Source organism: Halichoerus grypus, chromosome 6 (assembly GCF_964656455.1).
Source record: "Halichoerus grypus chromosome 6, mHalGry1.hap1.1, whole genome shotgun sequence".
NCBI classification, from domain to species: Eukaryota; Metazoa; Chordata; class Mammalia; order Carnivora; family Phocidae; genus Halichoerus; species Halichoerus grypus.
In genome coordinates this window covers 84,945,940-84,964,405 of record NC_135717.1, presented here as the reverse complement: position 1 = coordinate 84,964,405, position 18,466 = coordinate 84,945,940, and the positions used below count along the sequence as shown (strand labels likewise).

The 18,466-nt window shown below is 35.1% G+C and overlaps 1 protein-coding gene across 1 annotated transcript; it reads right to left on the bottom strand.

Moving 5' to 3' along the window:
- Positions 1 to 1,251: 1,251 nt before the first annotated feature.
- CLEC2D (C-type lectin domain family 2 member D) lies at positions 1,252 to 14,493 on the bottom strand. Its single transcript, XM_036067270.2, has 5 exons — positions 14,299 to 14,493; positions 11,041 to 11,154; positions 7,855 to 8,039; positions 3,392 to 3,495; positions 1,252 to 1,869 (listed from the first exon to the last, which is right to left on the bottom strand). Exons 1-5 carry the CDS (start codon positions 14,357 to 14,359, stop codon positions 1,731 to 1,733), a joined length of 603 nt encoding a protein of 200 aa, XP_035923163.1. The 5' UTR covers positions 14,360 to 14,493; the 3' UTR covers positions 1,252 to 1,730.
- Between the last annotated feature and the right edge of the window lie 3,973 nt (positions 14,494 to 18,466).

The following is an 18,466-nucleotide window of genomic DNA, read 5'->3' as shown; positions in this document are numbered from 1 at the left end:
GCCAACTGGTGCAGGCACTCTAGAAAACAGTATGGAGGTTCCTCAGAAAGTTAAAAATAGAACTACACTAGGATCCAGCAATTGTACTACTAGGTATTTACCCAAAGGATATAAAATACAGATTCAAAGTGGTACATGCACTCCAATGTCTATATCAGCATTATCAACAATAGCCAAATTATGGAAAGAGCCCAAATGTCCATTGACTGATGAATGGATAAAGAAAATGTGGTGTGTGTGTGTGCGTGTGTGTGTATAATGGATAAAGAAGATGTGATATATATATATATATATATATATATATATATATATATATATATATCATTCCAGCCATTGAAAAGAATATCTTGCCATTTGCAATGACATGGATGGAGCTAGAGGTATTATGCTAAGTGAAATAAGTCATTCAGAAAAAGACAAATACCGTATGATTTTACTCATATGTGGCATTTAAGAAACAAAACAGATGAACATAAGGGAAGAAAGAAAAAAAGGGAGGCAAACCATAAGAGACTCTTAACTATGGAGAAGAAACTGAAGGTTGCTGGAGGGGAGGTGGGCAGGGGATGAAGTAAACGGGTGATGAGTATTAAGGAGAGCACTTGTGTTGAGGACTAGGTATTATATGTTAATGATGAATCATTAAATTCTACTCCTGAAACCAATATTATACTATATGTTAACTAACTAGAATTTAAATAAAAACTTGAAACAAACAAAGATGTGGTATCTACAATGGAATATTATTCAGCCATAAAAAATGAAATCTTGCCATTTGCAACAACATGGATGAAGCTACAGAGTATAATGTAAGCAAAATATGTCAGAAAAAGACAAATACCATATGATTTCACTCATATGTAGAATTTAAGAAACAAAACAAATGAGCAAAGGAAAAAAAGAGAGAGACAAACCGACTCTTAACTATAGAGAACGAACTGATGGTTACCACAGGGGAGGTGGGTAGGGGGGATGGGTGAAATAGGTGAAAAGTACACAGCATTTTTTTAACCTCTTTTGTTTGTTTGCTTCAAGTTTTTATTTAAATTCTAGTTAGTTAACACATAGTATAATATTAGTAACATTAGAGAATGTTCTGAGAGTGTAATAAGACTAAGAAGTTAAATAGAAAGAAAACTGCTTCTACTCTTTCAATAAGTAATTCTAGAATGAAAGCTTTTTGTCCTGCACAGGGTTTTGAGAGAAAATTTATAAAATTTATAACAAAACGCCAACTATATACAAAGAATGTCAGGTTATATTCATGTCTTATTTTATTTTATTTTATTTTTAAAGATTTTATTTATTTATTTGACAGAGAGAGAGATAGCGAGAGCAGGGGCCAGTGGGAGAGGGAGAAGCAGGCTTCCCACGGAGCAGGGATCCTGGTGCAGGGAGGGAACCCAAAGTGGGGCTTGAACCCACAGATCACCACATAAAAAAACTCAGAATAGGGCGCCTGGGTGGCTCAGTTGGTTAAGCGACTGCCTTCAGCTCAGGTCATGATCCTGGAGTCCCGGGATCGAGTCCTGCATCGGGCTCCCTGCTCGGCGGGGAGTCTGCTTCTCCCTCTGACCCTCCTTCCTCTCATGCTCTCTGTCTCTCATTCTCTCTCTCTCAAATAAAAAAAAAAAAAAAAAAAAAAAAACTCAGAATAAAAAAATACAGTTTCTAATAAACAAGATGAAAAATAAAAATTTAGTGGCATGGTCACAATGAGTATATGAAGGTCAGATAGAGCTTTGTCTCTGCATATGGGCATATGTGTCTGGTTTGGAACAGATCCACTTCCTCTCCGTGTAATGCCTAGCACTACTGGCACCTTTGTCATTCAAATAGGCACATTCTCCTCCTCCTCTGATAGGAAAACTGCAATGGAAGAAGCAGAATCAATCAATTGGCCACCAGATATTTCTCCAAAAGCAGAGGGAATAAAGATGAGAAAATAAGGAAACTAACATTAATTCAGCCTCTAAATATAAGATGCATTACACACATCATCTCTTTAATATTAAAAATTACCCTCTGAGATATATATTATCTCTTTTTATGGACAAAAACAACAACAACAAACAAACAAACAAAAACAACAGAATTTCCCAAGATTCTATAACAAGTAAAACTACGATTCATGCCTAAATCGATGAAAATACAGGGCCCATGCTATTCCCACCTTCTTCACTTTGGGAAAGAGAAGAGGGAAGAAATGCTGCTATATTACAGGTAATTTTGTTGTTGTTGTTCTTGGGCCCTGATTTTCTCCTGTGGTATTCATCAGCATTTAAATGGCCTGACACAGACATCTGGGTCAGCATTTAGACTATAAGTTTTTCTTCTGTACCATGTGAAATTGCTATAGTGTGACATGATTTGCCTATTGCTGAGACAAGCTAGCCCTTAATAAATATATAGTTAACAATATATTTGCTCCTTTAAACACTTACAGAATTAGATGATGTAAACATTACTATTTCAGTATTATAGAGGAAGAGGTAAAGGTTAATACTAAATATTTAACAAGCATCCACAATGTGCTAAGCACTGCACATACAACAGTGTGTAAATATGAGTTCTAACTCCTAAAACTTAACATCTGTCCAAGATCAAAAAGCTACTAGGTAACAACTAGTTTTCAAAACTACCACTGTCCTACCCAGTGACCTTTTCACCAAATAAAGTGATATTTCCAATGCTGGCTACTTTTCATAACCTCATAAAGCAACTTTTCAAAACCTCCTCATGTCCTCAGACAAGAAAACATTTAGCAAAATTGTCTGAATCCAAGTCTTCCAACATTATCCAAAACTTTTCCCGTAATATAAAGATCCAATAGATATATGATTGAGATTAAATTTGACAATGCCAAACTGTACTTGTGCTAAACATTATAATTATGATCTTATAAATAATGGATGCCATTACCATCACTCATCCTTATGTAAATGGTTGAAGATTGATGCAGTGATAGTTTAATGTAATAATTTAACTTGCATTTATATAAGATTTTAAAGTTTAAGTAGTGCACCCATATACATCAAAATCTCTGATTCTCACATCAACCCTGTGAGATCAATCGAGCAAGTACAATTAATTTTGCTGTAGAGGTAAGCAACAGACTTAAAGATTGTGTAGTTTGCTCAACATGAAAGAGTTGGTCAATGACATAGAGGAGGTGGTTGTCAAGTTCACCATTCTAGCATGCCACATATGATAGGTTTTGTATTGGTTGGAGGAGCTTTCAAAACCTCTGCAACCTACAATTTTTCACTTTATTCCTTTATAACTAATCTTAAAATAAAAAATTTTTGGAGGATATAACTGGAGAACATGTTTGGTTTCATGCAATGTAAATCCAAATACAAATATTGCTATCATATTTTTCAGAACTTACCAGCTGGTCCATTCAGTGCCATTTATCCATTTCCATGGTTGGCCTTGTTCTCTGCTGAGCCCAATCCAGTGGTCATAAGGGCCTTTATACCTCAATAGGAAATTCTTTTAGAAAACAAAGATGATATGAGTTAACCTGTCATTATCTGGCCTCTCCCAGAAGAAGTGTTGCTTCTATGCTATATTCTTTTTTTTAAATATTTTGTTTATTTATTTGACACAGAGAGAGAGGCACAAGCAGGAGGTAGTGGCAGAGGGGCTCGATCCCAGGACCCCAGGATCATGACCTGAGCTGAAGGCAGACACTTAACGGACTGAGCCACCCAGGTGCCCCTCTATGCTATATTCTTAACTGCTCTTATAATTTTCTCCTTTTTAATTTTGTGTTGTTTAATAATACAGAGAGAATAGATATGCCATAGTAGCATACACACATAAATATTAAAACTGAGAGAAATTACTGATAATTTGCTCTTAATTCAGCATAGTGCCACTTTGTATTAATATTCCACAATTTGTTTATCTATTCTATTATTGATTTCCACTAGCATTATTTAAAGTTTGAAGTTATTATGAATGCTGTTATGACATTCTTGGCACCTGTCCTGGAATGAATGATCATGGCACAGTGAATACTTATTGTCAATTTTACCAAATGACACCAAATTCTTTTCTGATGTCATTGTAAGAAATTATACACACCAGCATTATAGGCCAGTTTTCCATGCTACACATCTTTGTTAACACTTAGAGCATCTTTTTATGATTACAAGTATTAATTTCAATATAATTAAATGTATGATTTTTCTTTATGATTAGTGGATTTAATGACTCCTTAGGGAAATTTTTACTTTTAAGTCATAAAGATGATATTTATTTTCGCTTTTCCTTGAGATATACAATTGGGATACTGATTTTAAATATTTCTTTTTTTTTCTTTAAGATAGGCATTTACAGCTCTAAATTTCCCTCTTAGTATTGCTTCTACCACATATCTTAAGTTTTGGTATGTTGTATTTTCATCTCATTTGTCTCAAGGTATTTTCTAATTTCCCTTATGATTTCTTTCTTGTTCACTGGATGTTTAACAGTGGGTTGTTTAATTTCTACATATTTGTGAATTTTCCAGTTTTCCTTCTATTGTTGATTTCTAGTTTCATTCCATTGTGATTGCAAAAGTAACTTTATATGATTTCAATCTTCTCAAATTTACTAACTTGTTTGGTGGCCTATCATATGATCTATCCTGAAAAAATGTTCCATGTGCATTTGAGAAGAATATGTTCTGTTCTTGTTGGGTGGAGTGTTCCGCATATCTTTTAGGTCTAATTGGTTTGTAGAACTGTTCAAGACTTCTATTTCCTCACTGTTCTTCTGTCTGATTGTTCTACCCGTTATTGAAAGTGGAATCATGAAGTCTTCAACTATTATAATAGAATATCTATTTCTCCTTTCAGTTCTGTCAATCGTTCCTTCATATATTTTGGGACTGTGTTATTAGGGTATTATATGTTTAAAATTGTTAGATCTTGATGTATCAAAATTTGTATCAAGATATAATATCCTTCTTTGTGTCATAAACTTTTTTGCTTTTGTCTATTTCGTCCAACAAGAATATAGCCACACAGCTCATTTTGGTTACTATTTGCATTTAATATCTTTTTCCATCCTTTCACTTTAAACTTCTTTGTGTCTTTTTTTTTTTATTTTATTATGTTATGTTAGTCACCATACAATACATCATTAGTTTTTGATGTGGTGATCCACGATCCATTGTGTCTTTATATCTATGGTGAGTCTCTGATAGAGAGCATATAGATGGATCTCATTTTGTTTTTATCCAACTGCCAGTCATATATATGCATTTTGTCCCTATACATCTCCAACCCCATCTTTATATTATTGTCATAGATTATATACGTATACATTGTATGCCCATTAACATAGATCTATAATATTGTATTATGAATTCACCTGTTAAATTGTATGTAAAAAGAGAGAATTACAAACTAAACCAAGAGTATAGTAATACTGGCTTTATATTTATCTGTGTGGTTACCTTTATGAGTGTTCTTTATTATTTCGTCTCTGAGTTACTATCTAATGTACTTTAATTTCAGACTTTATAGTTGCTTAAGGATGGGTCTACTGCTAAGAAACTCCCTTAGCTGCTATTTGTCTAGAAGTATCTTATTTTTTCCCCTATTCTGAAAGATTGTTTTGACAAATACAGAATTCTTTTTTTTAAGATTTTATTTATTTATTTTTTTGTCAGAGAGAGAGACAGAGCACAAGCAGGCAGAGGGAGAGGGAGAAGCAGGCTCCCCGCTGAGCAATGAGCCCAATGCGGGACTCAATCCCAGGACTCTGGGATCATGACCTGAGCTTAAGGCAGACTCTTAACCAACTGAACCATCCAGGTGTCCCGACAGTCACAGAATCTTGACCGGCAGGTTTTTTTTGCAGAATTTAAAATATGTCATTCCACGGCTTTCTGGCTTCTATAGTATCTCAGGATAAATCAACTGTTAATCTTACTAAGGATCCCAACACCTGACTAGTCCCTTCTCTTGCTGCTTTCCAATTTCTCTTTGGTTTTTGATAACTTGACTCTAATTTGTCTTAGTGTGGATTTCTTTGAATTTATCTTGCTTAGGAGTTTGTTGAGGCTCTTGGACATGTATATGCATCTCCTTTCTCAACTTTGGGAAGCTTTGGGCCATTATTTCTTTACATATTTCTCCTACTTTTTTTCTTTTCCTTCTGAGATCCCTACAATGCATATATTGGTTTGCTTGATGATACCACAGTTCCTTCAGGATCTGTTCATTTATTTTTGGGGTTTTTTTTCTTTTCTTTCTATTCCCAAACGGGATACTTTCTTTTTTTTTTTCTAAAGATTTTATTTATTTATTTATTAGAGAGCGAGAGAGAGAGAAATAGCATGAGAGGGGAGAGGGTCAGAGGGAGAAGCAGACTCCCCACTAAGCTGGGAACCTGATGTGGGACTCGATCCCAGGACTCCGGGATCATGACCTGAGCCGAAGGCAGTTGCTTAACCAACTGAGCCACCCAGGTGCCCTCAAACGGGATACTTTCAATTATCTTATCTTCAAGTTTGCTGATCCTTCCTTCTTCCTGTTCAAAGGAAGACTCTAGTGAGTTTTTCATTTCAATTATTGTGCTTTTCAGTTCCAGAATTTCTATTTGGTTCCTTTTAATAATTTCTACTTCTTTATTGATATTCTCGTTTTATTTATATATCATTTTCCCGATTTCTTTTACTTTTTCTGTCTATGGTTTTCTTTAGCTCATTGACCATATTTAGTACAGTAGATTTTACATCTTTGACTAATATTTCCAATGTCTGGGCTCCCTCAGGGATGGTTTCTTTCAGATATATCTCCCTGTGAATGGGTTATGCCTTCCTATTCATCTGTGTGTTCTGTAATTTCTTTGTTCAGAACTGGACATTATGAATATTTTATGGTGTTAACTCTGGGAATATAATTCTTTTCTTCAGAGATTGTTGAATTTTGATTATTGAGATTTGGAACCACTGTCTGTGACTTTTCCTAATAATTTTTGCAAAATGTGTATTCCTTACTGTGTGTGGTCACTGAAATTTTTATTTTGTTATTTCTATGGTCAGCCAGTTCCCTGCCAAAGATTTTCTTAAATGCCTGGCTCCCAAAAGGGGAAAAAAACAAGCACTGTTTCTTTAAATCCCTTGGAAATCACTTCAGTTGGTAGAAGTTGAAGGAAAAAATGGCAGCCCACCTCTGTATCTGCCCCTTGGCAATGAAGAGCAGCACTCAAAAATAACAGCACATAACCACAATATTTGAAGACCAATGTTCTTATTGGCCATCCTGGATCCAGCAAGTTTTACCAGGAACATGGCCAGAAGTCCCCATATCTCCCAGCCATGATGAGGTGTGGGGAATGGTAGCCACTGCATGGGAAAGCTGAACTTCACTGGGATTAAGTGAAATTTACTAACCTCTTCATTAAGTTATTCCTTGGATGCTGCAAGACTCCAGAGTTCCAACTCAGTTACTTGAGAGAGTTTCTGCCAGCTCAATAGTTGTTTAGGTACAGACTCCAGGAGCTTTCTACTCTGCCATCTTCTCTGATATCACTCCTGCCTGATTCATTTTGAAGCAATGTTAACTTAATACAATTTAAAATTATGTTTCCCTGTCTAATTCTATTTGCATACTTCTTGCTCATAAGTCAAAGAAAGCACTGGCTTGCTCTCTGGCCACCTTCCTGCTATGAATGTTAAGGTAATTGTAGATGGCCCACTGCAGAATGTAGCATCTGCTGGCTTTTCTCTCCTTATGTTAAAAAATCAATATCTAGGCAGATATCTAAACCTGTATTTTAGACATTCTCACATAGAATTACATAGCATATTGGAGGAGCCAATTTTTTTTATTCTAGGTAGAACTATTTTCTTACCAGTTCCTGGATGGTTTCAACCTGAACAAGATCAGCACCATGTGAGTCACAAAACCTCTGGCTGAATGTCCAATTCTTGATGTCATCAGAAAAATAGAAACACTTTCTTTGGAAACCAATCCAGGTTTCTGGGCATGCAGCTTCAAAACACTCTGATGATATCTGATGCAATTTTCTTCCAGTTACTAAAAATAAAAACAACTTGCTTTTATATTTTCCTATATATATTACCAAGTGCTTTCTAATACACTTTTCAATAGTCATGTGAAATACTAAAGGTATTATCCTTATATTTCAAATGAGGAATAGAATTTTGAAAGTCATTGCATATATTACACAGCAAATGTCAAAGCTAAGATTCAAGTAATGCCTTAGTTAGTGGATGAATTGAAAAAAGAATAAATAATGCCTTAAACTCTGGACTATATACCTGTCTACTTGGATTTCAACAATGTTACCTTTCCTTAAAATATTAGGTACATCAATAGCAACATTTTATCAGCCTTAGAGAACAGATAGTTCAAGAGCTCTAGATACTTTCCTAAATAAAATGAGGTGCAGGGTATAGATACCTTTTGTGAAGAGTTTCTTGAGATGAAATGGTCGGATACATGTCTAAAGAGTCCCATGAGGGTAAAAGAAGTAGTTTTACCCTGAGCATTCTTCTACTAAGGAGCTTCCTTCTACTAAGGAAATTTTGTGATGCTTTCTATATTTTGAAGCTGACAATATTCCATTGGACAGGCTTTTCTGATACACTTCCCATATAACCAGGAGAGATGCTCTCTTCAAGTAGGATTCAGAGCATGGAAAGTTTTTTTCAGATGGTCTTTATTGATCCACTGGTAGCTGACTCTTCCACTTTTATGACCATTTTCTCCTATTTACAGCTTCTTTATTAAGTAATGTTAATTCAAATCTCTATTTTTGCTTCATCAATGTATAAGGTATTTTATTTTTGGTTATAGAATGGCAAGAATAGATCGTTATCCATGGAATCATAAAAATATTAAAAAATAAATAAGGATCCCCTGGAACATGGAATATTCCAAGTATTATTGACTCTAGGATTTGTAAGCAGCACTTGAAAAGCTTGTTAGGATATTACATCTGGATATAATAACAGTAGGGTAGGTTTTATGTTATTACTCAGGTTGGGGTGGAGGTATAGAGGAATATTCTTGTAATTTTCTACAGCAAAGCTTGGCTTACATTTGATACAGTGCAAGTGTGTTTTAAGCTATAAGGGCATCTTCATTAGCTAAATTGCTTCCAGGGTATGCAATCCAAGAAATAATGTGTTGTCTGGGAAAACTGGCTATATATTCCAAAAAAGTGGGGGCTAGAAGATGCTAGAGTATCTGGACAAGAAGACCACAATACCTCTATGCCTGCACTGTTATACAGCCAGTTAGTAGTTTTGATATTCTCTCACTTCTCTCTCTTTCCATCTGATTCACTTGTATTCATGCAAGCATGTGTGTTATAGAAGTAAAATAAATCTTTGTCCCTGAAAACCACAATGAGTTATCACTTCACCCTTGTTAAAATGGCTATTTTTTAAAAGACAAAAGACAACCAGTGCTGCCAAGAATGTGGAGAAAAGGGAACCGTTGTACACTGTTCATGAGAATGTAAATTGGTACAGCCATTATGGAAAACAGTATGAAGGTTTCTCAAAAAATTAAAAATAGAACTACCTTATGATCTAGTAACCCTGCTTCTGGGGTTATATCTAAAAGAAATGAAATCATTATCTTAAAGAAATATCTGCATTCCCCTATCCATTGCAGCATTTTCAAAATACCCAAGATATATAAATAATACTCAGCCTTTAAAGTGGAAGCAACCCTGCCATTTGTGACAAATTGGATAAGCCTGGACGACACTGTGCTAAATCAAATAAATCAGACGCAGAAATACAAGCACTGTATGATCTTACTTCATATATGGAATATAAAATAGTCAAAATCATAGAAGAAGAAAGTAGAATGGTCATTGCTAGGAAGGGAAAGTGGGGGAAATACTGAGATGTTGGGCAAGGGGTACCAAGTTTCAGTCATGCAAGAAGAATAAGTTCTGGAGATATAACATACACAATGTGACTATAGTTAACAATGCTGTATTGTATACTTAAAATCTGCTAAGAGGGTAAATCTTTGGTGTTCTCGACAACAGAAAGGTAACTGTGAAGTGATGGATATGTTGATTAATTTGTAGTGATTATTTCACATATATACAGATATCAAAACATCAAGTTATACACCTTAAATATACACAATTTTTGTCAATTATACCTCAGTGACTTGGGGGAGGGGTGCAGAGATTAAATACCATGACTAAGTGCAATTAATCCCAGAATGCAAGGATTGTTCAATATACAAAAGTCAATTAACCTCGTATAGCATAGTAATAGAAAAAGGTTAAAAAACAAAACAAAAAAACTGATCATCTAAATTGATCATCTGTATTTTGTAAACCACCATGTTTTTTGTGATCCTCTCTTCTTTCTAATATCTCAGCCTAAAGCCTCATTAATATATGGTTTAAAAATTACTGAATTCTTGGCCAATATTCAAACATAAACACAATTTCATAAATCATACACATTCAGCTTCTACAACTCTATTTTGATGTGTCCTCCACTAGGATCTACACGTAATACCTTTGAAGTAATTTTAATTGAACATTTAATTTCAATTACATTGTACACCTGAAACTAACATAATGTTATATGTCTATTATAGCTCATTTTTATATATCCTTAATCCAAAGAAAAATTTTTTAAAAAGAAAATGTAATTTGAGAGTAAATTGTATATATATAAACATATAAAGTATATAAATATATGTTTGTAATTAAAATATATGAGTTTATAAATATATATGTATACATATAGATTAAAACTACATGGTTAAAGGCCTAGCAATAATATAAATTAAAGCACAATATGATTGGCAACTGGGTTCTACCTTATGCGGACTCTGGTCCTTCTATTAAGCTTCCAATAACATGACCTCTATATTACACAATTAAGATCTAAGACCCCACTTATAAGGTAATTGGAATTTAACTCAGTGAAATTAAACTGTAAAGAAGTGTAAAGAACAGGAAAATTATCAATAAGTCCTCTCTTCTTTTGGAAAATGGACTTGTCTAGATGAACAAAGATTACAATTCACTTACCTAACAAATTCATAATTATACCAAGCAATATAAATATCAGACATATGACTGTGGATAAAACCAAGACTTGATTCAGGGTAACGGTAATAGAATGCTTCCTTGGATGCCGGTAATCTGGAAAAATAAATATTGAAAACATGTTTTTGTTTTTGTTTATGTTTCCATTAAATGCAGAACAGACATCAGACTACTAGAAGCATTAACCATCAAAATGTTACTTTCACTTCTTTCCTTTTCACTAGAGGGGGCAATTGGCCTATCATTTTGTGAATTTACAATTTTCTCTCTCGAGTTTAATTGTTCACAGAAATTAAAATTGATTTTAACACACAACTAACCCATGAACAGCTTTGCACCCCTCCCAAAAACTAAATAAAAATCTCATTAAACTTCCAGATCCAGCTACCATTTTAATAGAAATACAAGAGAGAGAGAATCATGTCAATTAAGCAACAGGAATGAAATCAACAAACTCCAGACTGTTGGAAATTCTACATAATAAATTATCTTGAATCTTAAAGAAAAAAGTGAAAGCCAAATTTTAAAAAGCAACCATGAGGAAATCTTTTGATTAAAAGAGACTTAAAAGGCTTTAAAAAAAAAAAAAAGTTGGGCTCCTGGGTGGCTCAGTCGTTAGGCGTCTGCCTTCGGCTCAGGTCATGACCCCAGGGTCCTGGGATCGAGTCCCACATCAGGCTCCCTCCTCGAGGGGAAGCCTGCTTCTTCCTCTCCCACTCCCGCTGCTTGTGTTCCTGTTCTCGCTATCTCTGTCTCTGTCAAATAAATAAATAAAATCTTAAAAAAAAAAAAAGTCAAAATTAAAGTGAGAAAATGATTCTCATAAAAATCAATTTAATGTGATTCGAGAGAATACTTGGAGGGCTTCTGAGCTGGATAGCAAACTTCTTTCTCTAACAAAGACAGTATTTAACAAGGATGCTCAACTTAGAATAATCCATTAAGCTGTATATTTGTTTTGTACATTTTTCTCCATTTACATTATATCTCAAAACATCCTACATTATCTAAAACCTCTTGTAAATTTTATCATTGGAACCCTCTTCTGACTCCATCTTTTGGCTACTGCACACACTTTTAGCTACTTCATCTAGAGATGTTCTTGGCTAAACAGGTATATTTCTCTCTAATATTCTATCCACACTAGAAATCTTTTCATTGATGTTTACCAGATTGACCACTGGGTTGATGCACATGCAGGAAAGATGTGAATAACATTACAAAGGATCCAAAAAGTGAGCTGACATTGGAATCAAAGCCCACAGAACACCTGAAAATAGCCAGAGTAATTGCCTGCTAAAACCAAAAACATTAATATACTCCAAAAATTTAAGTAAAGTCAAAAGTCTCACAACAAAATATTCATTCAAAATGTCCGGAATACAGTCCAAAATTACTCAGCATATGAATAACCATGATAATTTCAACTTTCATGGGAAAAGAAAATCAAGAAAAGCCAATGCTAAAATGACACAGATGTTGGAATTATCTGACATATACTTTAAAGCAGCTGTTATAGAAATACTCAAAATACCAAATGAATAAAGAAATAAATGAAGTCATTTAACAATAATTAGAAATCATCTTTTCCTCATCTGAACTGCCTTCTCTCTAAATTGATTACTACCTCTACTAAAGACAAAAATATTTTTTTCAGTCGTAAATTACAACACTTCAGTTTTCCCCAACAGGTACAAAATACCTTTTTTCACTTATTAAATCATCATATAAAGCCTCAAATACAAGTGTTTTTTTAAAAGTTTCAAGCTTCATATAAATGCATAATATATATGAGATTATATATGTATATTTAGATATTTTCTTTTTACTGTGTAGCCAATGTAAGATAATTCCATTTGAAAGCTCTACTGTTTTTTCTTTGACTTCTGTTTATGTTTTTTATTTGTTAAAAAAACTCATTTTACCTTTTCTTTACTTTTTAATTCTTTCTTTCCTATGAGCTTTCATGATAAATTTTTTTACTTTTTATTTATTTATTTATTTATTTATTTATTTATTTATTTATTTATTTTTAAGGGTGTTATTCATTTATTTGAGAGAGAGAGAGAGTCCACGAGCTGGAGGAAGGGGCAGAGGGAGAGGGAGAAGCAGACTCCTCGTTGAGCAGGGAGCCGGACGTGGGGCTCGATCCCAGAACCTGAGCCTGAGGCAGACACTAAACTGACTAAGCTACCCAGGTGCCCCCTTTTTACCTTATTTAATAATGATAATACCCTGTGTCTATATAACACTTTCAACTATGTATTGTTCTTTTCAGTGAAGTTAATTTTAATAATAAATAATAAGTGTATAATAAATAATAAATAATATTAATATTAATAAATGATTTAACACTAATAGTAAATAAATTAATATTTAATACTAATATTGTTAATAAAATAATACTAATAAATAATTTCTAATAATGGATTTATTTATTTTAGAGAGTGGGGGGAAGGACAGAGGAAGAGAGAGAGGGACAGTTTTTTTTTTAAAGATTTTATTTATTTATTTGACAGAGAGAGAGTGAGAGAGGGAACACAAGCAGGGGGAGTGGGAGAGGGAGAAGCAGGCTTCTCGCTGAGCAGGGAGCCCGACACGGGGCTCAATCCCAGGACCCTGGGACCATGACCTGAGCCGAAGGCAGACACTTAACGACTGAGCCACCCAGGCACCCCAAGAGAGAGACAGTCTTAAGCAGACTCCACATGGAGCCCCAACATGGGGCTCCATCTCATGACCCTGAGATCATGACCTGAGCCAAAATCAAGAGTTGGGTGCTTAACCAACTGCACCACCCAAGCGCCCCTCAGTGAAATTAATTTTTATTAATGTTTTTTAATTTTTAATTTCATCATTTGTTTAATTTAATTTTTTAATTTTAATATTTAATAGCTGATTGATGAATTATTAATAATATTAATAAAATATTAGTATATGTTTCAATGACATTAATTTTTAAATATTTATTCTCAATCATAAATTTAACCTGACCCCATTCTCTTACATCTTTCTCTAAGAGTTCTCTCTCCTTACTTGTTAGGACAAGTGCACTTAAGTATCTGCATATTTTTACACAAATTATAAACTAATTTATAACCCCTAGAACTCCATCTCTCATCCTTGAAAACTCTTTAAAAGACTGTTAACCATTTTCCCTTTGCAGAAACTAGATCCCATCACTGCTATAATCTTACCACCTCAGTTCCCACATTCATGTCATACAGTCCAGCTTCTTACTTGAGGTTGCCAGCAAGTCAACTGGTATAAAATTTTCCTCCAGTGGATTGCTATCGTGCATTTTGTGCCCAATTTTTACAGGACAGCTCACTCAGTCGGCAGTTTCAGCGCCAGAATGTGACAAAAACAAGAGAAAAAGCTCACATTCTGGTTAGAACTTCCTCTAACCGAAGTTTTGGCTTCAGTTACTTACACACGCCTAAAAATGAAAGAGGAACGAAATGACACTGAAAACAGCTTGCTACAGCAAAAGCCTCTTCCAGTTCTCAGCATAAACTTGGTATCTCTCAACTTGTATTACCAAGTAAATCAGCACAAGTAAATATAAATTTTCAAGTTTATCCTTTTTACATTTCTTCATGATTTTGTTGTCAAAGAGGACAGAAAGTAAACCTCGATAAATTTCACATTATCTTGGAATTCCTACACAGATGGCAGAACTAATAACAATACTTTTACTATTATTCTCATGGTGTGATAACATAAAACGATGGTTTATTGTCACTTATCATGATCCAGAAGTACTGATGAAAGACTTAAATATGTGTTCCCATTTAACTGGTACAACTAAATAATGAAGCTGATATTATTATTACTTTTATTTTAAAATGAGCTCCTTGAGTAAGGACTGAGTAATTTGTCTAAGTTCACAGTTACTGACAGACCCCATGATTAAATGGCTGATTTAGGAACTACTTTGAAAGTAAGACCCTACATAGTCAGTAAAGGTCAAATGTTGACTCCTGTGACATTTCTGAGTCAGTCATACACTCATAAAATCTCTGTTTCTATTCCTGAAACAGCTCCTCACTATGAGAAAAAGAGAAAAATTAGTTCTTGCAGTCATGATGATGTGTTAGCTAAATGAAACAGTAAGGCTGAAATTGGCAGAAGGGCTCCCGTTGAAGGGAACTGTGTCCATCTAGTTCAAGAGAAGAGAACATGGAGTATAGTTGGGAAACCTCCTGATACTTAAGATAGCTGGAACACAAACTGTGAAAGGTGAAATGCGAGAAAATAACTTTCTAATTAACACAAGCGCTCTATATTAAACTGTGAATTTCATGACCTCTAAGCCCTAAGATCATGTTCACTTTCTTAGGAAACCCTGTGTTGACGCCATATTTAAGATATACCTACATGTTTTTACATGGTGAAAAAACAGGGGACACTGAGAGCTATTTTAATTTCACTTAGGAAAAGGATTTTTTTTTTCTTTTCTGAAACAAGATTTTTTTTTTTTAAATTAGGCATATATTTAAGAGACAGAAATAAGTGACTAATAATCTGCCTGTGAAAAGAAAAAAGAAAAAAGTCCCTTCAGGGTCATTACTATTCAATAGAAGGAACTATTCCAAGTGACTAATGTAAAAGTAATTTTATCAGATTTTTTGTTGGAACACATCACTGATAAAAAAAATTACAGGAAACAGCAAAAACTCATGAAAATTATTTAGTCTTACTTGACCTCTGCCCCACTTTTCTTGGCCTTTCTGGTTTTGACAACAGAATGGATGATAAGTGTATTCAGTGTAAGAGAAATATAAAAGCCTGTGTACACTATGTGAAAGAACACGGCCTTTGGAGCAAAATAATCCCAGCCCAAACACAACTCTTAAAACGCAGTAGTTTTTTTACTTTCCATATATATATGGTAGGCAGAATTTTAGACCCTCAAAGATTCCATGTCCTAATCCCCAAGCCTGTGGATATATTACCTTACATGGGAAAAAATTTTAAAAATCTTTGAAGATGAGGCGCCTGGATGGCTCAGTAGGTTAAGCCTCCAACTCTTGATTTCAGCTCAGGTCATGATCTTAGAGTTGTGAGATGAGGTATGGAGCCTGCTTATAATTCTCTCTCTCCCTCCCCTCTGCCCTTCCCCTGACCTTGTGTGAGCTCACTCTCTCTCTCTAAAAAATAAAAATAGAAAAAAATAAGGTCTTTGAAGATGTGGTTAAAAATCTTGAGATGAGGGGCGCCTGGGTGGCTCAGTCAGTTAAGCGTCTGCCTTCAGCTTGGGTCATGATTCTGGGGTCCTGTGATTGAGCCCCACGTCAGGCTCCCTGCTCAGTGGGAGCCTGCTTCTCCCTCTGCCCCTCTCCCTGCTTGTGCCTTAAATCTTAAAAAAACAAAACAAAACAAAACAAAAATCTTGAGATGAAGAGATTATTCTGGAGGATCTGAGTGGACTCAATTTAGTCACATGGGTCTTTCTTCAAGGAAGGCAGCAATGTTACCTAGAGAAAGGTCTGAAGGAGCTGTGCTGCTGGCTTTGAAGATCAAGCAACCAAGGAATGCAGGTGGTGTCTAGAAGCTATAAAAAGCAAGGAAACAGATTCCCCCCTAGAGCTCCAAAAGGAACATAGCTCTATCAACAACTTGAATTTTGCTCTATAAGATCCATTTTGAATCTCTGACCTCCAGAACTATAAGATAAAAATTTCTGATTATTAAAACCATAATTTGTGGTAATGTATTATTACACAAATTATTATTACAGCATATTAACTAAGTTGTCTCACCCTCAAGATCTATATGGTGACAGGCTTGTTCTGAAAAATGAAATCTATGATTTAGGTAAAGGTGTCCAATAAACTTCAGCTGTTAAATACTTAGTGTTCAGTTACTAATGATTTATGCCTGCTTAAGGAAACATTATGAGCTGTAGTATCTAAAATGTTCCTGATGAAGCTTTGGTCCAGAGAATATCTACAATCTTTTTTCTTCCAGTTTCAGATAAAGCCATTTCCCCCAAGTACAGAACACTGGCCAGAGCTTGTTCTGATAGTCCAGTGCTTGGGTTTAAACATTCTGAATATCAGTGATTCTTAAGGGTAGGAGAAATGGTGTGTTTCATCCTAGTGCATCATGCAAAGGATCTGAGAGAAGTGAGGGAAGCCTGCTAAGCAAAGCAACTATTGTTAAGTAGCTCAGCAAAGAAAGTACCCTCTTCAGGAAGCAAAAACACTAAGCATGAGCAGGCTATGATGAATTGCGACTGCGTCGAAGAACGACTGTGTGCAGGACCAGCTACATGGACATGCTGTCTGTCCAGCAGCAGACCTCTACGCCCAAAAGGGCTTCCCACTTGGTTTAATATGCCAGCATTGACGTCTTCAAATTATTACTACTATTTAAACAAGACACTCCACATTTTTATTTTGCACTTGACCCTGCAAATTATGTAGTAGGTCCTGACTCTGTGTGCATGAAAGAGGTGAATCAGTTTTGACCTCATCTAACATAGCTTTCATTTTTTACTTAAATGTTTTTTCTCAATTTTCAAATTATTATAAAGTCATATGCAGGTATGAGAAATATTACAGAAAGAACCCATGTTCCCTTTAGCCAGTTTCCCCCAGGGTAACATTTTAAAAACTACAGTATGCTTGGTTTCCACGTCTTTCCTTAGTAAAAATATCACAAACATTAATTCACCAACATCGTACATGTATTTACATATACACATTCACACATATAGAAAAGGAATATGCTGTGCCAGTCCTAAAATAAAATTGAATCAAGAAGAATGCATTAAAATCAATCAATCAATTAATTAATTAAAACTACAGTATGATATCACAGCAAAGATAATGACATTGACACAGTCAGGATACAGAACTATTCCAATACCACATGGTTCCATCAGCAGGGCTTAACATCAAAAACTTTAAAAAATCAGCAGGCTTGGTTCTGAGAGAGCCTGAGGGTGATAAGAAACTGAGTCCCAACCCTTAAAGAAACAGTATAACAGACAACCCTGCCTAGGTATAGCATAAAAGCAGCAGTTTGAAAAACATATGGGGTATGCAGGAAGATTTATTTCCTGGTCTCAGAGCATATACAGGAGGGGCAGATACCTTTGGGAGACTTCTCCAAGAACAAAGGAATTGGCTGGTGCCATTTCTCTCCCTGCCCACTAGCTTAGATACACAGATACCTATGGGAATCAGACCAAACACTCTCTATCTAGCTTTGCTGAGAGTGCACCCTGCCCCTGCATTCTCCTGCAGACTGCACCATCCAACCATCCCCATTCAGCAGAGTCCCTCTAAAGTGGCTACAGGTCTCATCCTGCAAACATCCCCCAAAATGGCCAGCACCACTCCAGAGTCTTGCCCTGAGGAGAGGGTAAGATAACCACCCACACCAGTATGATTGTAGC